Source organism: Panthera pardus, unplaced genomic scaffold (genome assembly GCF_024362965.1).
Source record: "Panthera pardus isolate Hobbes unplaced genomic scaffold, ASM2436296v1 HiC_scaffold_18, whole genome shotgun sequence".
Classification (NCBI taxonomy): Eukaryota; Metazoa; Chordata; class Mammalia; order Carnivora; family Felidae; genus Panthera; species Panthera pardus.
Genome location: NW_026526743.1, coordinates 17,819,546 through 17,841,880, shown reverse-complemented (window position 1 = coordinate 17,841,880; position 22,335 = coordinate 17,819,546). Strand labels below are relative to the sequence as shown.

At 48.2% G+C, this 22,335-nt stretch overlaps 2 protein-coding genes across 5 annotated transcripts; one reads left to right on the top strand and one right to left on the bottom strand.

Moving 5' to 3' along the window:
* Positions 1-161: 161 nt before the first annotated feature.
* On the top strand, positions 162-2,184 carry HCST (hematopoietic cell signal transducer). Of its 3 annotated transcripts, none has more exons than XM_053906436.1 (4): positions 162-804; positions 1,196-1,261; positions 1,672-1,803; positions 2,034-2,184. In XM_053906436.1, the coding sequence occupies exons 1-4, from the start codon at positions 762-764 to the stop codon at positions 2,069-2,071; spliced, it is 279 nt and encodes a 92-aa protein (XP_053762411.1). In that variant the 5' UTR covers positions 162-761; the 3' UTR covers positions 2,072-2,184. The 3 variants fall into 3 exon arrangements, with proteins under 3 accessions (XP_053762411.1, XP_053762410.1, XP_019278802.2); XM_053906435.1 differs by having other exon boundaries at positions 630-804; positions 2,031-2,184; XM_019423257.2 differs by having other exon boundaries at positions 639-804; positions 1,196-1,219; positions 2,031-2,184.
* A 690-nt stretch (positions 2,185-2,874) lies between these two features.
* TYROBP (transmembrane immune signaling adaptor TYROBP) lies at positions 2,875-5,569 on the bottom strand. Of its 2 annotated transcripts, none has more exons than XM_019423244.2 (5): positions 5,432-5,569; positions 5,018-5,044; positions 4,732-4,866; positions 4,516-4,562; positions 2,875-3,106 (listed from the first exon to the last, which is right to left on the bottom strand). In XM_019423244.2, the coding sequence occupies exons 1-5, from the start codon at positions 5,490-5,492 to the stop codon at positions 3,041-3,043; spliced, it is 336 nt and encodes a 111-aa protein (XP_019278789.1). In that variant the 5' UTR covers positions 5,493-5,569; the 3' UTR covers positions 2,875-3,040. The 2 variants fall into 2 exon arrangements, with proteins under 2 accessions (XP_019278789.1, XP_019278790.1); XM_019423245.2 differs by having other exon boundaries at positions 4,516-4,559.
* Positions 5,570-22,335: the final 16,766 nt, after the last annotated feature.

Sequence of the window (22,335 nt, the reverse complement as noted above, 5' to 3'; positions counted from 1 at the left end):
CTCGGTTCCCATCTCAGTGATCATGTTAATCATTTCTCTCGGGCTCTCAAGGCTTCTGCTCCCCTGGTTCTCCTCCCTCACATGCTGTTGCTTCCCTGGCTGTTTCCGCCTCTTCACCCATTCTTGGGGGCCAGGGGCACTCCTCTGTCTGTACTCACTTCCTTGGTGACCTCATCCAGTCTCGTGGCTTTAAATACCATCCATAAGCCATCAACCTGAAAATTTACATTTCCAGACCAGATTTATCCCCTGAATTCATAGATGCAGCTGTGGTCATTCAGTTCCACAAGGAATCTCTCAGGCATTTCCAACTCCGTGTCCCCAGACCTTGACACTTTCCCCTAAACCTGCTTCCCCTCATTTGCCATCTCTGTCCAAGGATGCCCCAACTTTTCAGTTGCTCAGTCCAGAAGTTTTGGTCATCCTGAATCCCTCTGTCTCTCACACACCCATACCTACATGGTCAACAAATTTTGTTGGTTCTACTTCCAGAATCTTTCCATCTCTCCAGTGCCCACAACCTGGTCCATCTGTCACCTCCCACCTAGACAAACATAGCAGCCTCCCTGGTCTCTGACCCTACCCCCAAAGGCAGTCACAGGGACTCACCACTTCTACCCCTCCCACACACACAGGAAGCAGGTGGCCTTGTCACCAGCAGGGTGATATCCGCTATTGCTTGCTTCTCTACTCCCCCACTGTTCCTCAGGACTTCTCTGGACCAAAGCCTTTTGCCAGCCCCCTTCTAGCCCCTACCCACCATGGCCCCTTCAAGTGACATCCTGTTCCTGCTTTTGCTCCCAGGTGAAGCCAGTGGCTATGGGGGGTGGCAGGCACGGTATTTATGAAAAGGGTGGCTCAGGTGGCATCTGAAGGGAGGGGTGCTGAGAGCAGATCCTCCCAGTACCCCTTCCTTCCTCGAGATCCATTTGGCTTCAGAGGCTGGTTCTCTGGGGAGAGAAACGGAGTCTGGAGCCTCTGCCTGTTAATCGCCCCATCTCCCTGCTGGGTCTGTCTCTACTTCTACTTCTGATGTCCTATCTCTGTGTGTCTTTGGGAGCTCCCCTTCCCATCTGGCCTCTTTCTCATCTGCTCCCTCTGGAATGGAGGTTGCTTCTCAGGACACCACCTTTCCCTGCACCCTGTTTTGGGAACCACCTCTCCCTGCTGACCCACCTTCCCTCTCTTTTCACAGTGGCTGTGGCTCTGACAACCCCAGGTGAGAAATCAGCACTCCTTCCCTTTTGCCATGGCCCTTCAGGTACTGCTTCTGTCCCTAAAGTGTGGCCTGAGGGTCCTGGAACACCCCAGGTCACCACCTCACCTCTCACCCCCAAATCAGAGCCCCCAGAGGACCTGCAGCCCTCTCTGGGTCCCCGTATCACTGCTCTCATCACCAAACTGAAGCCCCAGGGACTCAGCCACCCCCCAGCCTTCTTTGGGAGTACCCACTAGGCCCGAAGCACCACCCATGTCTCTCTGTGCTGGGACACCCCCACCTGTCTCCAGTCCTCCACCTCCCCTTTCATTCCCCAAGTCAAACCCAGGGAATCTCAGACACCCCCCCCCCCAGGGACTTCCTCTGTCCCATATGCCCAAAGTGCAGTCCTGAGGGTCTGGAACCCCCCCCCCCCCACCTCAATCCCCTTCTGTCTGGGCGCCACCCACCAGGTTCCTGTTCCGGATGTGGGCCCCCCTCCCTGCCGATGCTGGTAGGCCTCATGGCCGCCGATTTGGTGGTGTCGCTGCTGATCGTTGCGGTGGTGTTTGTGTGTGCTTGCCCCCGCCGCAGGCCCACCCAAGGTGAGGGCAGAGACAGGATGGGGCCCGGAGGGGCTGATGGCCCTAGGGAGGGGGTCCCCGGGGAGGTGTCCTCCAGGGAAGCCCTGGAGGATATGCTGGGGAAACCCTGGGGGTGGTGCATGGGGGAACTCCTGAGGAAACCCCTGAGGCAGGGGGTCCCCAGGAAGGTAGAGACGTGGGTGGCTGGTAGGTGGTCAGGCCTCATGCTTTCTCTCCCCCACCCCCAGAAGATGACAAAATCTACATGAACATGCCTGGCAGGGGCTGACCCCCTTGTAAGCGACACCTTTGACTTCTGACCCTCTCATCCTGCATTGTGTGTGGTGGCACAGGATACCCACTCCCGACTTGGGTTGGAATAAAGCAACTGAAATACCTCTAGTTTTGTTTGTTTGTTTGTTTGTTTGTTTGTTTTTTAAGATGTTTGGGGGGGGCGCCTGGGTGGCTCCATCAGTTAAGCGTCTGACTCTTGACTTTGGCTCAGATCATAATCACATGGTTGGTGAGATGGAGCCCCGCGTCTGCACTGACAGCTCAGCACCTGCCTGGGATTCTCAGTCTCCCTCTGTCTGCCCCTCCCCCACACTCTCTCTCTCAAAAATAAATAAATAAACATTAAAAAAAAAAGACTGTAAGGGCGCCTGGGTGTGGGTGTCTCAGTCGGTTAAGCATCCAACTTTGGCTCAGGTCACGGTCTCGTGGTTCGTGGGTTCGAGCCCCGTGTCGGGATCTGTGCTGACAGCTGGGAGTCTGGAGCCTACTTCAGATTCTGTGTCTCCCTCTCTGCCCCTCTCCTGCTCACGCTCTGTCTCTCTCTGTGTCTCAAAAATAAATATTAAAAAATTTTTTAAAAACAATTTAAGTCATCTCCACAGCCGATGTGGGGCTCGAACTTACAACCCTGAGATCAAGAGTTGCATGCTCTTCCAACTGAGCCAGCCAGGTGCTCCAAAACACCTCCAGTTCTACGTCTTCCTCAAAGAACCCCAGGGTCCCCAGAGCTTCCCTCCCTCCCAGGAACTTCACATATCCCCTGCTCCTTCAGCCCAGAGATCTGGAATAACTCAATAGTGTTTTTGTGTGCCATGTTTATTTGGGAGCAGTGGTGAAGAAAAGTCTGACATCTCAGGGAGAGCACTCTGGATCTGGATCTTGGTGGGAGGAGGAATAAGGTGCTGGGTAGGCATCAGGAATGACTGGATCCAGGCATCAGGTTGTCGACTGCTGTGCTTTGGGCTCATTTGTAATATGGCCTCTGTGTGTTGAGGTCACTGTAGACATCTGACCTCTGACCTTGGAGCTCCTAATGGGAGAGACAGGGTGGGAACCATCAGTGGAAGAGGTACGCTGAATAAACTTAAAACAAAATTCAGCCTTCTCCCAGTGGCCTGTAAAGCTCCTAGCAGCTTCGTCAGCCTTGCAACCATGGAAGAGATCTGGATTTTAATCGAGTGCATTCAGTCTTTCCCTTTCTGCTCTGCCTCACAATCATGTCCCAGCCTCAGGGCCTTTGTGTGTGCTGTTCTCTCTGCCTAGAACACAGGTTTCCTAGATATTCTCATGGATGGTTCCTTTTCCACCTGCAAGTCTCAGCTCATGTCACTTCCTCAGAGAAGCACTTCTTGATACCCCATCTAATTTCTCCCCTCCACACGCACACCCCAGTCACTGCCACACCAGCTTTATTTCGCTCATGATACTTTCCCCCAATGATATTATGTTAATTTGCTTCAAGTCCATCTCTCCAACTAGTATGTAAACTGTTGCTGTGTAGGTGCTCAACAAATTCTACCAAAGGATAAATAAATTAGAATAATGCTTTCCCCCCAAATTTCACTGCCCCTGGTAACTGAAAATCTCCCTCATTCTTCTGGACCTCATGGAGCCAAACTCAAGATTCTTTCACCTTACAAAAAGACTTTTTAATCCACAAGGGAAGCAAAGCAAAGCTGGCTGCAGGTAAGTAAGAGATTTCATAGAACGAGGCTCACAATTGAGGGGGAGGTTTATGGTCCAAAGAGACAGACTTCAAACTGAATCCCTGAAATCATATGCAAACGACCGGTCTGGGTGCACACCTCGATGGGAAGGGGTCTGTTCAGCTTCCATTAGATTCTCACAGGAGCCCATGACCCCCAAAAGGGTTGAGAAGGACATTGACAGAGAGGCAAGAGAAGGAGAGATGCCTCTGTCTGCATGGTGGTTCTTAAGAAGGGTTTCAAGGGTGCTTGTACCGCCCCTAGATTATATGTACAATTTTGTAAATTTTTGTGTGGATTTTCTGAGGAATCTCTAGCTTTCATCAGCTTCTCAAAGCGATACAGGATCCCTCCTTCCAAAAAATTCTAAAACTCCTCTCTTCGGAGTTACTGAATTAGAGCTGAATTATATCCTCTTGCCCTTCTAAGAGCTTCTCCCAGAAATCATTCTGTCCTGAACAATTCAGTGCCTGCCTGAAGGTTAAGGCCTGCATTTGCCCTTGCAAAGGTAAAGCCATCCCTGGGTTTTCTCACACATTTTAAGCTGCGCATAAGGTCATGATTGATCACTGAAAGCCCTTGTGGACAGATCATGAAAGCCCCGTTAGTCTTTGAGGGTTTGAAATGTTGCTGAGAAAGTGGCTTTAGGGTCTAGGTCCTAAAGGGACTGGGGAGGTGTTTAGGACAGACATGCACAGGGTAGGAGTGAGATGTGAGAAGCTGGTTTTCTCACCTGATATGGCGACTCTGTCTCCGTAATGCGCTGTTTCCTGGTCACTGCTGGGGGATGGGGAGTAGTGCAGGGTGCAGAGACAGTTAAGGTGGTGAATCAGGACAATTTTGTCCCTCCATCAATGTCCCTTTGGATGGTTGTGACTTGGGAGCTTACCCCTCCCTGCCAGGCAAGTCCTCAGAGGGGCCCAGGCTCTCCCCTGCCGTCCCCACTCACCGTCCACAGCCCCTCGCCCCCGAGGGAACAGCCGGCCCAGGGAGTACACAGCCAGGGCGATGAGGAGGGTCAGTACCAGGTCCCCCAGCACGATCCCCGCCAGCACACCGGGACTCACCACGGAGCAATTGCATTCTGAGAATGTGGCACAGGGGGTTTGTGGGGCGGTCAGTGGGAGTTGGGAATTGGGAGGAGGTGCCAGCAGGGGCAGGTTTGGAAAGGCTGGGGAACAGAGATGGGGAAGTCTTTGGGAGGCAGGGAGGGGAATTGCAGGGTCTAGGCCTACCGTTCTGTGCCTGCGCAGGGCTAAAACCTGAGGAGAGAAAAAGAAGGTAAACTGAGGCCTGGGGCTGTGACTGCAGAGTGGGCACAGAAGCTGGGGAGGCTGGGTCCTGAGAGCTAGGAGATAAGAGTGGAGAATGATGTCTGGTGGGACCTGTGGGTCAGCGTCAAGGCCCCTGGACTGTATTACTTTCACCCTGACCTGCCCTGTTGCAACACCGTTAGAGTCCCCCCACCCCCACTTCTGCCAGAGGCCAGATCTTGGGGGCTCAGGCTCCGGGAGAGACCCACACGTTTTAGGGAGCTGGGGATCTGCTTCCCTCCACCTCCCTTTTGATTCTCCTTCTACCCTGCTCTCTGCTCTGCTCCAAGCTGAGCCCAGGGACGGGGGAGGCAGTTGCAGAAGCCCCCAACTCACCACCCACAGTCAGGAGGAGAGGCAGGAACAACAGCCTGTTGGAAGGTCCAAGGACCCTCATGACGCAGGTGACGCTGCTGGACACCAGAGTTCAAGGGCCGGTGGGATATGGTGTAGCGTCCAAGTGAAGGAGGAAGTCTGAGGTGGGTGGTGGCAGGAGGGAGGAGGGGACAAGACAGGAGGAGGGACAGAGACAGATAACGCCAGAAAGAATCAGGCCAAGACGCTCCAGGGGCCATGCTATAGCCCCTAACTACCGGAACATAAAAGGAAATGTGCCAACCCACCCCCACTCGGGGGTCAGCCATCGGTGTAACGGGAGAGTCAGTAGCTATGATTGCCGTCAGCATGGCCTCTTCCTGGCTGGGCAGCCTTGAACAAGCCATTCAACCTCTCTGGTCCTCAGTTTCTTTATCTGTAAAATGAGGAGTAAAACAGTACCTATTTTGTAGGGGTATGTGGGGATGGAATGAATTAATGTTTCTAGAACAGGGTCCCACCTTGTCAGCTTTTTATAAGCATCAGCTATAATTATTTGATACTCAGAGCCTTGTGATGTTTACAGGATATTAAAAGAGAGCCATCAGGATATGGGCACTAATGAGCCGCAGGCACTCTGTCCTAAGTGTTAACTCATTTAACCCCCACAGCACCCTTCTGAGGTAGATGCTCTTATCCCCATTTTACAGAAAGGTAAAGACACTTGCCCAAGGTCACACAGGAAATAAAGGTGATAGTGAAATACAGGACCCAGGGACAGATAGTTGACCCTTAGAAGAGGAAGAAAAAAAGAACCAAGACGAAAGAAAGATAAGGAAGGAGAAAGAGATGGCGAGGCCGAGAAAGAGAGAGAGAGAGAGAGAGAGAGAGAGAGAGAGAGAGGCAGGCAGTGACACCAAAACACACAGCACAGACACAGGATTGAGCGTTTGGGGTGAGGCAAGTGGGGGGACAACATGGTGACCACTGGGCCAGGCTGGGCTGCCCCACCAAATAAGGAAGTAGCTGGAAGTGAGGACAGAGGGAGGCACCCAGGGGGAGACAGGGACTTCTAGGCCCCTACAGGAGCCTGAGCTGGGACTGGCTAGGAGGAACCTGAGGTTAAGGCACTGGGGGATGGGCCAGCGGCAGGAAGCCCCCCTCCCCCATCCAGGCGTCACACCCCGCAGCTCCCTGGGCCTGGGCTTAGGAGAGAAAAGGGGAACCTGGATGCTGGTCATGGGACAGGCTCCGAGTGGCCCTTTGTGGTGGGGGGATTTGGAAGCCAGAGGAGGGTCAGGGCCCAGTCCGAGGGAGCACTGGCTGCTAACAGCCTCCGTCGCCCAGGCCTGGCCAAGTCTCCAACACCCCCACCCCTACCACCGCCAGGTCTGGAGTGAGCACGGAGAGAAGAGGCGAGCTGTGGAGGCCCTTGCAGCAGCACCCTAGGCCTCAAGGTGGCTGAAGCTGAGCGAGCCGTGGTCTCAGTCAGCGACCACAGGAAGCTCTCAGCCTGGAGGGTCTTGAATCAGGCGTTTGTGGGCTCCCTCTGGCTGGGCAGGGGGAGCACACTGCAGGGGGCAGGGACCAAAGCAGGGGCCAGGCTGCCGCTACAGTCCACAATATTGAGAGGATTTTGTGACGTCTCCCGGAAAAATGCCCGCGTGGCACCCTGTATGTGCTCAGTGAATATTCATCACTATCCTCATCATTACAGTTATCCTTATCAGTACTTCAAGTCTCCAGTTCTGGGCTCCTCTTGCTGAAAGTCCTCCCTCAACCCCTCAAACTCGGCCCCGCAATCCGGTCCTCCCGGCTCCAGCCAGGCCTGAGCCGGCCCCGGAATCCAGTCTGAACAGCGCGCTCACGCACCATCCAATCAAGCAGCTGCGGCCCTTGGGCTGGTGCTGCGTCCGAGTCCCAGAGCCTCCCCTTTCCACTGCTGAGATGTGGGGAAGTCGGAGCTCTCCCAAGGGAACTGACTGAGTTAGTGGCAGATATTTGTGGGAGGTGGGGTAGAGGCTCTTTACCAACCAGAAGTGAAGTATTTCAATATTTTGGCATCTCGTATGATCGCACCGGTACGGACCGCAGAATGCTGGCCGGGGCTGGTCGGGCTGGGCTCTCATGGGTGGGCGAACCATTGAGTGAAAGAAGGCTGTGATGGGGGGCACCCAGCTGACTGCGAGCCACCCTCACAGGGTGCCAGACTCCAGGAAGTGGGGCTGTTTCGCCCTCCCTTGAGATCTGTAAAATGTCTCAATGTCTCCTGGCAGAAGCCCAAGAGTTGGGCAAGGCCCAGACAGACTTTGCCAGAAAGCAGGCAATGTGTCTAGCCTGTAACAAGCTTGCCTCTGTGGAAGACACAACCCCTCCTCGCTCTCCTTGCTTCCACTTTTGCCCCCTACAGCCCATCCTCCCCATAACAACCAGAGGAAACTTGTAAAAAAAATTTTTTTTTAATGTTTATTTATTTTTGAGGCAATGCAAGAGACAGAGTGCAAGCAACGGAGGGGCAGACAGAGGGAGACACAGAATCTGAAGCAAGCTCCGAGCTCTGAGCTGTCAGCCCAGAGCTGGACACGGGGCTCAAACTCATGAACCGTGAGATCATGACCTGAGCCCAAGTCAGACACCCAACCGACTGAGCCACTCAGGCGCCCCGGAGGAAGCTTTTTTGAAAAGGCAGAGAACCAGTTTTGTAAATGGCCAAAATATTAGAACAGATAATGTCACAGAAGAAGGGATGTGAATGGCCCATAAGCCTGTGAAAAAGCGTCCAACATCATTAGTCATTAGGGAAACACGAATTAAAACCACAATGAAATACCACTACACATCCGCTGAAATGACTAAAATTAAAAAGACTGACCCTTGGGGCGCCTGGGTGGCTCAGTCGGTTAAGCGTCCAACTTCGGCTCAGGTCATGATCTTGGGGTCTGTGAGTTCGAGCCCCACATCAGGCTCTGTGCTGACAGCTTGGAACCTGGAGCCTGCTTCAGATTCTGTGTCTCCGTCTCTCTCTGCCCCTCCCCCACTTGTGCTCTGTCTCTCTCTATCAAAAATAAATAAAATGTAAAAAAAAATTTTTTTAATTAAAAAATAAAATAAAAAGACTGACCCTCTCAAGTGTCAGCAGAGATGTGGAGCAACTGGAAATCTCACACTGCTGGTGGAAATGAAAAAATAGAAACCTTATAAAGGTAAATATTCACCTACGCGGAGATCTAGCAATTCCACAGAAGCAGGCGTTTACCCAGGAGAAATAAAAGCATATATTTACATCAAGACCTGCCTATCTTTCTGTCCTCCCTTTCTCCCCCTCTTTTCCTCCCTTCCGCGACTCCAGCTACCCTGGCCTTCTTGTTTCTTGTATAAGTCAAGTGCACTCTCACCTCAGGGCCTTTGTACCTGCTGTTCCCTCTGCCTATGATGGTTTTCCCAAAGTCCATGTAGAACTGGCCACTTCTGGTCTTTCAGCTCTCAGCTCAAATGTTACACCCTCCCAGAGACCTCTCCCGCTCAAGTCACCCACCACCATCAATTTCATTTTCTTCCTGTATTTATCATACCTGAAATTCTCTGATTTATGTGTTCCCATTTTACTGTCTGCCACTTCCTCTAGAATAGAAATTCCATGAGAACAGGAACCTTTCTGCCGTGCTCACCGTTGTATTCTCAGCACATAAAGTAGATGCCCAGGAATTTTTTTAAAAGTTTATTTCATTTATTTAAATAAATAAAGTTTATTTATTTATGCAGAGCTTGATCTCGCAAACCTGTGAGATCATGACCTGAGCTGAAATCAAGAGTCGGATGCTTAACCGACTAAGCCACCCAGGCTCCCCAGAAAATATTCTTTCAATATTGGACTAAATGGCCACCAGGAACAGGTTGGATTAAACGTGGCTCCTCATGTCTGCATCACGCTCTAATGGTATCCCAGACATGCCTCCTGTTTCTCCTTGAATTAATCACTTGGCAGATAAGAATGCTAGGGTTCCCCCGATATCCTCCTGCTCCTTCTTCCACAAAATTTTTAGCAAGGCATCTGCCCACTCAACTAAAAACTGTATTTCCTGGCCTCCTTCGCATTTAGAGTGGCCATATAACTTTATTCTGGCCAACGGGTAGCATGGGAAGTAAAGTGGCGATTTAAAAGGCAGAGCCTTTGTGGAGGAATGCACTCTACGCTTCTCCTTGACTTTCTCATTTGCTGGAATTGGAATGTGGGAAACTTGGAACAAGTGGATGAGGACAACATGACAAAAATGAAAGAGTAAGAAGACAGAAGAATCCTCAGTGCTCATCACCTTGGAAGAGCCACGCCAACCCCGGACTGTTACGTAAGGGAGAAATTTCTACCTTGTTCAAGACACTTGTGGTAGGTAGTCTCCAAAGATGGTCACCAAGAATTTCTTCCTCCCAATATGCACACGCCATCCCCCATACCAAAAGGTAGAGTCCCATTTTCCCTGCCCTTGAATCTGAGCTGACCTTGCAACTTGCATTGACAAAGAACGTGGCGGAAGGGATGTTGTGTCAGTTCTGAAGGTAGACCTTAAGAATCCTTATAGCTTCTGGTTTTGCTTTCTTGGAATCCAGCTGCCATGCTGTAAGGAAGTCCAAGCTCCCTTCCCAGAGAGTGAGGACACACAAAGAGGCCTTGGAGGTGAGACACCATGTGTGGAAAGAAAGGCCACTAGGAGAAGAATCAAGGCACCCCAGTCGATAGCAAGTGCCAAGGCCCCAGGAAGGTGAAAGAAGTAATCTGGATCTTTCTTGCCATGCCAGTCACTAGCCAAATGCAGCCACCTGAGTGACCCCAGGCAACACCATGTGGAGCAGAAGAGCCACTCAGTCAGCTGAAAGAATCATGAGAAATAATAAATTATTGTTGTTTTAAATCCCTGTGTTTTTAGATGGTCTGTTAGAAAACAATAGACAATGGAAACAGCACTGTTATTTTGGGGACTTTATATCACTACAACCAAATCTATACTCCACCGAATACAGTTTCAAAAGCCCAACTTGAACTAGTTGAGGCTGGAGGGTGAAGATTGTGAAGATGTGGAGGTTAATACACAAGTGCTCTAAGGGGAAAACTAAACAACCTAAACATCAGAGGAGAAGGGATGATGGAACGCTGGACAGATCCAGACTGACTCCAAGATTCTCCATAGCTTGCTTCCGCTTCTCTCTGGGCCAGCTTTGTTCAGCCCTCTCTGTTTCTTATGGAACTGCACAGTTTCTGTCATCAATAGCTCACTCTTGCTGAGCCCATGATTTAAAAGAGGAGAGGAGAGGAGAGGAGAGGAGAGGAGAGGAGAGGAGAGGAGAGGAGAGGAAAGGAAAGGAAAGGAAAGGAAAGGAAAGGAAAGGAAAGGAAAGGAAAGGAAATCCTGGGGGAGGCGCCTGGGTGGCTCAGTCAGTTAAGCTTCTGACTTCAGCTCAGATCACGATCTGGCAGTTCATGGGTTCAAGTCCTGCGTCAGGCTCTGTGCCGACAGCTTGGAGCCTGAGGCCTGCTTTGGATTCTGTGTCTCCCTCTCTCTCTGTCCCTCCCCCACTCGCGCTCTGTCTCTCTCTTTCAAAGATAAATAAACACTTAAAAAATTAAAAGAAAATAAAAGAATCCTGGGAGAGGACTCAGCTTGGCTCAGCATGTATTCCCTGCATTTCCCAAACCAATCACCTGTGGCTGGTGTGGGGGGCAAAGTCTGTAAGAAAGTGGCAGGGTGCTTGAGAACACTGCGTTGGAGATGAAGGAGGACTGGTCCTTAAGCAGCATGTGGGGAATGCCCTTGGCTCCTCCCCCATACTCCCTCAGTATTCGCCACTTCTAGGCACACTACCTGGCTTACAACTTCCTGCACTGTGACTGTCTTCTCAAGGCCCCTTTCTGCAAGTTGGAGCTACCTATGCTCAGGTCCTGGCTCTGGCCATTAAACCAAGGTGACACCTGACCCAGATATAGCAGTCACAATTCTTCATTGCGTACGGTAGATGCCACTAACTCGTTTAAACAGCAAAGTGGGTGTGTTCAAGGATGTTAGGGAGACCACTGAATCTCTGGGAGTGCCACAGATCTGTCCCCGGGCTACACAAATCCTAATGCCACCCAGGAGTTTCTGCTAAGACTTCCGCCGCTATTCACATCGGAATCGATTTTACAGGTTGCTTCCTTTTTCTCTTCACTCTTTCAGATAAAATCCTGATGCAAATACCAAAACATTTACCGACAAAATATGCTGCATGACCACACAGAGGAGGAGAATGAGGGGGAAAGGATCGGCCCTATGTGAACGGTCATCGGGGTTAGAGAGATGGTTCAGGATTCCTCACACTCTTTTGTCTTCCTTCATTTCAAAATTCTCCAAATTAAAAATTTCTTGAAAACGTGGGTGCGTTCGATTGGCAAAGTGCAGGACACATGCCTGCACACAGCTGCAAGGAAGGCTGGGAATTTCTGACTTCTGGACTGGGGAAGCTGAATTCATAGGGTAGGACATTCCCAAAATGTAGAGAACATGTTCAAAAGACTCCAGACATCTGAATAGAAAGCATGAGAGATGTCCACAACACCAAAGGCACCAATCCGTAGGGCCTGCCTTCCCCTTCCCCGGCAAGATGAGAGTTTGATTCTTTAGTCAAAATAAAATGGAAAAACACAATGATATACCACTGCACATCTATTAGAATGGCAAACAGCAGGGGCGCCTGGGTGGCTCAGTCGGTTAAGCGTCCGACTTCGGCTCAGGTCACGATCTCGCGGTCCATGAGTTCGAGCCCCGCGTCGGGCTCTGTGCTGACCGCTCAGAGCCTGGAGCCTGTTTCAGATTCTGTGTCTCCCTCTCGCTCTGACCCTCCCCCGTTCATGCTCTGTCTCTGTCTGTCTCAAAAATAAATAAACATTTAAAAAATAAAATAATAAAATAAAATAAAAAAGAATGGCAAACAGCAGCACTTCGGACAATTCCTAGAGCCGCCGAAGATGCCTAACAACGGGAACCCTCCTACACATTGCTGGTGGGAACGCAAAATGGTTCAGCCACTTAGGAAAAGTGGCAGTTTCTTATGAAGTTAAACACACGCTTGTCATATGACCCAACAATCCTATTCCTAGATATTTACTCAAGAGAAGTCAAAACTTAAGTTCACACAAACACCAGTATGCCATATAAACAGTGGCTTTATTTATAATTGCCCCAAACTAAAAACAAGCCATGTTTTCTTCAGCGGATGAATGAATCATGGTACATCCACACAATGGAATACTACTCGGCAAGAAAAAGGAATGAACTACTGATAAACCCACAAGAGCACAAACAAATCTGAAGTACATCATGCTATGGGAAAGATGCCGGACTCAAAAGTCTCCATACACAATTCTAGCCATAGAACACTCTGGAAAAGGCAGCCTGGAGGGACAGAAATCGGATCGGTGCCTGCCAGGGGCTGGAAGTGGAGGCAGTGGTTGACCACAAAGGGGAGTGAGGGAAATTGGGGAGGGGAGGACAATAGAATTCTCTATTTTTCTTGTGATGATTTCATGGTTGCATGCGTTTGTCGAAGTTCATAGAACAATACACTACAAAGGATGTGTTTTACTCTACGTAAATTCTGCCTGAATAAAAAATTGTTTTAAAAAGATGAAAATTGGAAGCACCAAAGAAACTGGTAAAGCGATTTCATGATGTCTTTATTTCCTACCAGTTTCAGCGTTGACAACTAGACAGATGTTTCCCGCTTTGGCTTGTGGGAAAGTGCTAGCAAGGACTGACTTGCAAGGCGAGTGAAGCACCATGCCAGCAATCAGCAAATAGTGTTTTCTTCCCTTCTTCTATTAAAATGTAATTGGTAATTGGACATCTGGTCCCCTAGCCAAGACTGTGTTTCTCAGCCTCTTTGGAGCCAGATGAGGCCCCGGAACGGTCTTCTGGTCAATGGAATGCGGGAAGAAACGACTTCCAGGTTGTGTCCCTAAAGGCAAAAGTGTGTCCTCCCTTTCTCTATTCTCCCTCTTCGCAGGAATGTGGCCCCGACATTGTCAGTGAACAGACATCCTAGGCCACAACAGCTGGCTTTATATGTTTGTGAAAGGAAGGCCTTTAAAATATAATTAAAGCAATGCTCCATAGATTTATCAGTTGTGGTTCATCCATATCATAAATGCAGTCATTAGAAATGAATTAGAAATCTACAATTTTAAGCCCCATGCAGGGCTTAAAATTTAAGGCACCCTTGGGGCGCCTGGGTGGCTCGGTCGGTTAAGCGTCCGACTTCGGCTCAGGTCATGATCTCGCGGTCCGTGAGTTCGAGCCCCGCATCGGGCTCTGTGCTGACAGCTCAGAGCCTGGAGCCTGTTTCAGATTCTGTGTCTCCCTCTCTCTCTGCCCCTCCCCTGTTCATGCTCTGTCTCTCTCTGTCTCAAAAATAAATAAACGTTAAAAAAAATTAAAAAAAAAATTTAAGGCACCCTTTACATTTGTTTTTTTACAGAGAGTATTTTTAACTTATATAATCATAAATAAATAAAAATATTTTAATTTCAGAAAACGCAACAAATAAAGGCAATTTTTTGGAGGAAAAAAAATACAGGACTTCTGCTGTCAATGTTGGTGTTCTAAGAAATCAGAAAGCACCCTCCCCTGAAGAACAAATAAAAATATAGGTTGAGGGAGGCGCCTGGGTGGCTCAGTCGTTTGAGTGTCTGACTCCGGCTGCGGTCCTGATCTCGCGGTCTGTGAGTTCGAGCCCCGCGTCGGGCTCTGTGCTGACAGCTGAGAGCCTGGAGCCTGCTTTAGATTTTGTGTCTCCCTCTCTCTCTGCCCCTCCCTTCCTCATGCTCTGTCTCTCTCTCTCTCTGTGTCAAAAATAAATAAACATTAAAGAAAAATACAGGTTGAGGGGTGCCTGGGTGGCTCGGTTGGTTGAGTATCTGGCTCTTGATTTCGGCTCAGGTCATGATCTCACAGTTCGTGAGTTTGAGCCCTGCATCGGGCTCTGCGCTGATGGCATGGAGCCTGCTTCGGATTCTCTGTCCTCTCTCTCTGCCCCTCCCCAACTTGTTCTCTCTCTCTCTCTCTCTCTCTCTCTCTCTCTCCCTCCCTCTCTTTCTCAAAACTAAAAATGCAGTTTGAAATATATAGGAAAAGTTACTAAAAGCAGCAAAGCACTGGTAAGAGGGTAAGGAAATAGCATCCAATATCCAAAATAAAACAAAAAGGGAGCCCAGAACTCAAATGTCTTCAGAACAAATGTCTTCACTATGTTCTGAAGACATGGTCCAATCCAGAAGACAGTTAGGGACTAGAGAGGCAAAATGTAGAGGCCCAGGTCCACCCAGACTGGAGAGTGTGAACATCACTCTTCATTTTCAACTGGGATCTGAAGGCTTGTCACACTCAAGGTAAGAGTGAGCCAGAAATCACCTAGCCTTCATGTGAACTAACAGCTTATCCTTGTAGCCCCTAAGTCAGGTAAACCTGGGTCTTGTCCTGGATGAATGTCCCCTCTGGAGTAACATACAGCCATATTAGGTCTTCAGATTCTTCCTACAAATCTTTTTTAAAAAAATTTTTGGGGGTTGGGGGTGCCTGGGTGGCTCAGTCGGTTAAGCATCCAAATTTGGTTTAGGTCATGATCTCATAGTTCATGAGTTCGAGCCCCAAGTTGGGCTCTGTGCTGACAGCTTAGAGCCTGGAGCCTGCTTGGATTCTGTGTCTCCCTCTCTCTCAGCCCCTCCCCCACTCGTGCTCTGTCTCTCTGTGTCTCCCTCAAAAATAAATAAAAACATTAAAAAAATTTTTTAATGTCCTTCTTCCTACAAATCTAAGATATCATGAACAAGAATAGGCAGGATCAACAAAAATGACAACATACATGCAAACACTTCAGATGTCTGACTTATCATCCTGCCAATTTTTGCAAAGAATTTGTATTACCTGGAAATAAGCAGCTATATTCCCTTCGACTGCTCATCTGTGACCTGACCTTACTGTTATACATCTGCTCTTTGCTCTGGAAAGTAACCCAGAAGATGACCCTCACAGTACAGAGGGCAAAATAAATTAGACACCAAAGCTAAGATTTCATTTCTCGGGGCTGCCTGGGTGGCTCAGTCAGTTAAGTGTCTGACTCTTGATTTCAGCTCAGGTCATGATCTCATGGTTTGTGAGATTGAGCCCCACATCAGGCTCTTTGCTTACAGCATGGAACCTGCTTGGGATTCTTTCTCTCCTTCCTTCTCTGTCCCTCCCCTGTTCGCACTTTCTCTTGCTCAAAATAAATAAATAAACTTTTTTTTTTTTTAAGATTTCAAGGTGCCTGGATGGCTCAGTTGGTTAAGTGTCTGACTCTTGGTTTCTTCAACAAATAAAAATAAAAATGTTTAAATGTTTATTTATTCTTGAGACAGAGAGAGAGAGAGCGGGGGAGGGGCAGAGAGAGAGGGGGACAGGGGATTGGAAGTGGAAGTGGGCCCTGCATGGATGGCTTCAGCGCTGACAGCAACGAACCCGATGTGGGGCTCGAACTCACTAAATCGGAGACCTGAGCCGAAGTTGGACGCTCAACTGACTGAGCCGCCCAGGCACTCCTCAAAATAAAAATAAATTTTAAAAATATATTTCATTTCTTGGGGCGCCTGGGTGGCTCAGTCAGTTGAGCGTCCAACTTTAGCTCAGGTCATGATCTCACAGTTCATGGGTCTGAGCCCCACGTCGGGCTCTGTGCCGACAGCTAGGAGCCTGGAGTCTGCTTCAGATTCTGTATCTCCCTCTCTCTCTGCTCCTCCCACATTCATGGCCTGGTTCTCTCCGTCTCTCAAAAATAAATAAAAGTTAAAAAAAAATTTTAATATATTTCATTTCTCGGTTCACCTACGCTAGGAAAGAGCTGTGAGGTGAGTCTCCATTTCCCTTTTCTCCTTCTCACTGCCTGGAATGTGAATGTGGTGGGAGCCATCTTGGACCACGCAGGCCAGGGCACTCCCCTAGGGATGGTAGGACCATCGGTTAGACAGCCTAGATCTCTGATGCCATGAAACCTCCATACCATCACAATGAAACCCCGGACTATTTATACTTCATCTATTGGTGAAAGAGAAATAAAGTTCTACTTTGTTTAAGCCACTGTTATATTGAATTCTATTACAGGGTTCATATCCTACCTAACCTATATCCTATCTAAGTGTTCATTACACATGAGCGATTTCTCATGTTCCTAAAATCCCCTTAGAGATATCAGTCTATGGGTGCCTGGGTGGCTCAGTCAGTTAAGCCCCTGACTCTTGATTTTGGCTCAGGTCATGATCTCGAAGAGCCTGATTGGAATTCTTTCTCTCTTCTCTCTGCCCCTCGCCCCACCTCAAAATAAATAAACATTAAAAAAAAAAAAAGAAATATAAGTCTTAATGGGTTTGTAATATTATATCTTCTGAAGTTATTGAATTTTTATTAACTCGTGCATGTATTCATTTATTTAACACCTATTTGCCCAGGCCCCTGGATGGGTGATAGGTATGTAATAGTGAACAAAACTGCCCTCCTAGAGCTTGGCTCCTAGTGGAGGGAGAAAGGCAATAAATAAGAAAACTAATAAATATGACGTTTCTATTTTCAGAGATAGCTAGCATGTTCCAAAATCTGTGGCAGAGACTGGCTAATTTGTCACTAAAACTGCTTCCCTCTGCTTCTTTGCATACAGCTGGACCACATTTCCCATCGTCCCTTGTAATCAGGTATGTGAGGCAGTAACACCAGCAAGTGTGTTGTGATGGACCTCCAGGTGTGACCCTGAAAACCTCCCACTTGTGGCCCTCACCTCTTTCAACACCCACCGGTAGAGAGGACTGGGGGCAGGGGCAGGCCGACTATAGGAGCCCAGAGCTGCCAGATGGGAGGAGCTTCAGTCCCAGGGTGACTCAGGGGCAGAGACCCCCTACTGATTGCATTTACACTGTGGTGTGAAGGAAAGATAGATTGTATCAAGCCACTGAAATTTGGGCTTCTTTGGTTAACAAGAGCTTGTGGGGTGCCTGGGTGGCTCAGTCAGTTAAGTGTCTGACTTCAGCTCAGGTCATGATCTCCCTGTCCAACCTGAGTTCAGGCCCCTCGTCGGGCTCTGTGCTGACAGCTCAGAGCCTGGAGCCTGTTTCAGATTCTGTGACTCCCTCTCTCTCTGCCCCTCCCCCACTCACATTCTGTCTCTCTGTCTCTGAAAAATGAATAAACCTTAAAAAAGTCTTTTTTTAAATAAACTTTAAAAACATTTTTTAAAAAGCTAGTAATTTGCCTTACCTAATATGTTCCATGAAGCAAAGATTCTGGAAGACTGCAAAAAATGGCTCCAATTTTTCAACCCTCTCTGTCTCCCTGCCTTTCACCATCTGACTTCAAGGCAACTCCCATCAAAGGGTGGAGTCTATTTCCCTGCCCTTGAATCTGAGTAGGTGTTGGGAACTGACATGGTCAACAGAATGAGGAGCAAGGAATAGCAGGACAGTTGCCAGCGATAGCCAACTGATTCAGGCTGCCTGACCAAATAAATCCGGCGGGGGGTGGGGGGGGGGTGGAAATGCCTAGGAGGTCCCCCCACCCCTTCCCCATACAGTTATCATGGACTTCAGCATGCTGATAAAAATTCCAACAAAGCAGCTCGTCTAACTTTATTCAAGCCAGCGTTTCCCACGTTTCTTTTCGCAAGGAATCCCTTTACCTTCAAATGACATCCCATGGGTCTTTGTCAAATGTTAGTGGGACACGGGATTATTTCCAATTTGTTTTTGGTTTTGGTCTGTTTTTTCTGTTATTATTAGAAAATGGTGCCATGAAAATCTCTTTAGTGAAATCTTTTCCCACTTGCTGGATTCTTTCAGAGGCTAAATTCCTAGACGTATAAATGGTGAATTAACAGATACACACATTTTTAGGCTTTGAACTCAGGCTGTCCAATCCTTCTCCAGAAGGGTCATTCCCATTCCCATCCCAACCATGGTGAATGAAATCTCACATTTACCTGAACTCTCCTCAGCTATAGGGAACCACATTTCAAACATCTTTGCCGATTTGACAGGCAAAGGGATGTGTTTCAGTATTTCAAGTGGCAATTATTTGAACATTACTTTTTTTCTATTTGTATTTCTTCTGTGAATTGTCTTTTCCTCTTATTTGCCCATCTTTTGGGTATTGGGTTTTCATGTTAATTCCACATTGATATATTAATATCTTCATTACAATATGCTAACCATTTGTCAGTTTTGCCTGTCGCGAGTATTTTTCTCCAGTATTTGCATAACCTCAATTTTAGTCATGCCCTTTTTGGACACATGCAATATTCAATTCTTTAAACAGTCAAATCCATCAGTCTTTTCCTTGGTGATTTGTTCTCCCATTTTGAAGTTCAGGTAGTCTTTTCCAACCCAGAGTATTAAATATTTATTTCATCTTCAAGACTTTTATTGTGTAATTTTCTTCCCATATTTTACTCTAGTCCATCTGGAATTTATTTTTATTTGTCATGTAAGATGAGGCTCCAAATTGATATCTTCCCCCAAATGGCTGGAATATAAATCCAATTGGTATGACATTATAGTTCTGTTCTATAATACATTCTTGCTTTCTTTATTCTGTCTTTGGCCAGCCATTCCGGTAAGATACCCAGCATGACTGCTAGTTCATGGAAATCACATTTTAAGTTAGGTGAAGTCTGTGATTTTGTCTGCTTTATCACTCATGTGTATCTACAGGGCCTAGAACAGAACCTGGTGCACAGCAGTTGAGTATCTCAGTGAATGTCTGGTGAAAGAATAAATGAGGGAATGAATGAATGAAAGAATGAGGGAATGAATGAATGCATACAATATGCCAGCCTTAATCTGGGCAGTGAGTTTATTTATGTTGGGAATAACATCCTGCCCCTTTACTCCATAAGGCCCACAGAAAATAGGAAATAGTTCGCTCAGCCTATATCAGGTAGCTATTGCTGCATAACAAATTCCCAAAACTAGCGGCTTAAACAGCAACTATGTTATTATTTGCTCACTGCCCTGTGTTTTAAGAATTTGAATTGGACCCAACAGAGATGGTTTGTCTCTGCTCCACATGATGTCAGCTGAGGCTACAGCATCCAAGAAGGCTTCTTTATTCACGTTTCTGGTGTTCCAAGAAAAGCTCAAACGGCCGAGGGACAGCTAGAACAGAGGTCACAGATTCGGGGCTATCAATTCTCGCTATCTGGCTTCCTCAGTTCTCCATGTGGCTTTTCCACGTAATCACTCTGTGTGGCCTTGCCATGTGGTCTCCCCGACAGGGAGCTCAGCGTTCCTGAGTACACGAAAGCAAAAGCTGCCAAGCTTAAGACTGAGGCCAGAACTGGCAGTGGGTGACTTCTGTTACATTCTGTTGGTTAAAACAAGTCACGTGTCCAAGGCAGAGGCAAGGGAGAGGACTGCGGGAGAGCGTGAGCAGTGAGGTATAGTTCTTTGGGAATCTCAGTATAACTGACTTCCGCAATCCAGTAAATGGCTCCTTACTGACCTTTCGCAAGGGTCAGGCAAGAAACAGATGCAATGGTGGGCCCCACAGACGCACTCTCCTAAAATGCAGTGAATGTATGGGCCCAGGCCGTTACTGGGCCCTGAGGCAGGTGCCTCTCCCAACCTGAGACAGTACATGCTCAGGAAGGCTTCCAGGGAAGGCTTCCAATAAAGGTAACTACAGACCTGTGTCTTAAGAGTGAGTAGAACACAGTCAGTGGAAGAGCATGTACAAAGGCACATAGGTAAGAAACCACTTGTGGGAATGCAAGCTGGTGCAGCCACTCTGGAAAACAGTATGGAGGTTCCTCAAAAAACTAAAAATAGAACTACCCTACGGCCCAGCAATTGCACTACTAGGTATTTATCCAGGGATACAGGTGTGCTGTTTCGAAGGGACACGTGCACCCCCATGTTTATGGCAGCACTGTCGACAATAGCCAAAGTATGGAAAGAGCCCAAATGTCCATCGATGGATGAATGGATAAAGAAGGTGTGGTATATATATATACAATGGAGTATTATTCGGCAATCAAAAAGAAGGAAATCTTGCCATTTGCAACTACGTGGATGGAACTGGAGGGTATTGTGCTAAGCAAAATTAGTCAGAGAAAGACAAAAATCATACGACTTCACTCCTATGAGGACTTTAAGAGACAAAACAGATGAACATAAGGGAAGGGAAACAAAAATAATATAAAAACAGGGAGGGGGACAAAACAGAAGAGACTCGTAAATATGGAGAACAAACTGAGGGTTGCTGGAGGGGTTGGGGGAGGGGGGATGGGCTAAATGGGGAAGGGGCACTAAGGAATCTACTCCTGAAATCATTGTTGCACTATATGCTAACTAATTTGGATGTCAATTTTAAAAAATAAAAAATAAAACAAGTTAAAAAAAAACTACTTGGTGACTACTTCAACCAATAGACAGCAGGAGAAGTGATGCTGTGTGACTTCAGAAGCTGAGTCAGAAAATGCTAAGCAGTTTCTTTCTGGATCTTTTGCGACACATGCTCTGGGAGAAGCCAGCCACCATGTAAGATTGCCACGCTGGAGTGGCCACGTGTATTTGCTCTGGTCAGCAGCCCACTGACCTCTCATCTGACGGTCAGCAACATTGCCAGCTATGTGAGTGAGCCACCTGGGACACCAGGCCCGTCGCGTTTTCAAATGACGCCAGCCCACTCAACATCTGAGTTCAACCATACGATGGACACCAAGTAAGAACAGCCCCACTGAGCCCTTCTTGACTAACTGATCCATAAAGTCAGAGGAAAAAGAAAATGGTTGACTTAAGCTGCTTAGTTTTTGGATAACGTGTTATGCAGCAAAAGATAACTGAAACACTGGGGTCGCAAATTCTACCCTAACCCTAGTCCTACAGCAGCAAGACCTATAATGTGACTCAGTGAGGTGGGGACACCACGGCACGGTGGGGACCCTGGTTTGTCCGGGACCCCGTGCTGTACTGCTCTAGGCTGTATTCGCCCCCAGACCTGTTCCTCATCCTCCCCTTTCTGCCTGCATCCCAGGCCACAGTTTCCAGCCTCTCCCTTTATCTGGATTTACCTGGGGTTCTGCCAACAGGAAGCAGTGGCAGGAGCCCAGCGAGTGGGAGCAGCAGGCCAAGGCAATTCTTCCCTCTCCCTGTGGTTGTGCCTCCCCACAGCTCCAGCCAGCTAGACAATCCTTCTGGGTCTCCAGCTTCTATGAGGTGACTTTGTCTCTGGGTCTGATGACGGTAACTCCTTCCTTTGTTCCTCCAGCCTGGAGTGACAGTGGCTTCCCACTGCTGCTAATTTCTGATTGCTTCACTGGCTCCTACTTGGCCCCTTAGCTCCTCCATCTGGTGCATAACCACCTCCGTGTGTTAACGTCTCTCTTTTCTAATATCTGTATCTCCATCAGCTAAACCTTCATAGGTTTAGCAGCTCCAGCCTACTGTGCCCAAGGAGAAAAATGGCCTCCAGGGGTGCCTAGGTAGCTTAGTCAGTTAAGTGTCCAACTCTTGGCCTCAGCTCAGGTCATGATCTCACAGTTCATGAGATCGAGGCCCACATCAGGCTCTGTGCTGATAGCACAGAGCCTACTCGGGATTCTCTCTCTCCCTCTCCCTCTGCTCCCCCTCAAAATAAATAAATGAAACATATAAATAAACATAAAAAAATAAAAGTGGGCTCCAAGTTGTCAGATATCCCAACACGGCAGAAGGCAGAAATCAGGAGGGTCATCGGGGTGTTCCTATTTTTCAAACACTGTGGACGCCAGTGGTCCTCTGACTTCAGAGTAGGTAGACGCCACAAGAGAGACTGAGGAGGAGCACTTCCTAGGTCAGTGAACAGACCTATCTTGAGCACCTACTATGTGCAGGTAGGAGCTGGGGA

Coding starts and splice junctions, on each gene's coding strand:
- HCST (XM_053906435.1), top strand. CDS start 762: ATGGCCCCTTCAAGTGACATCCTGTTCCTGCTTTTGCTCCCAG. Junction 805..1,195: donor GTTCCTGCTTTTGCTCCCAG/GTGAAGCCAGTG, acceptor CTCTTTTCACAG/TGGCTGTGGCTCTGACAACC. Junction 1,804..2,030: donor CCGCCGCAGGCCCACCCAAG/GTGAGGGCAGAG, acceptor CCCCACCCCCAG/AAGATGACAAAATCTACATG.
- TYROBP (XM_019423244.2), bottom strand. CDS start 5,492: ATGAGGGTCCTTGGACCTTCCAACAGGCTGTTGTTCCTGCCTCTCCTC. Junction 4,867..5,017: donor CCCTGCGCAGGCACAGAACG/GTAGGCCTAGAC, acceptor CCACATTCTCAG/AATGCAATTGCTCCGTGGTG. Junction 3,107..4,515: donor AGACAGAGTCGCCATATCAG/GTGAGAAAACCA, acceptor CTCTCCCATTAG/GAGCTCCAAGGTCAGAGGTC.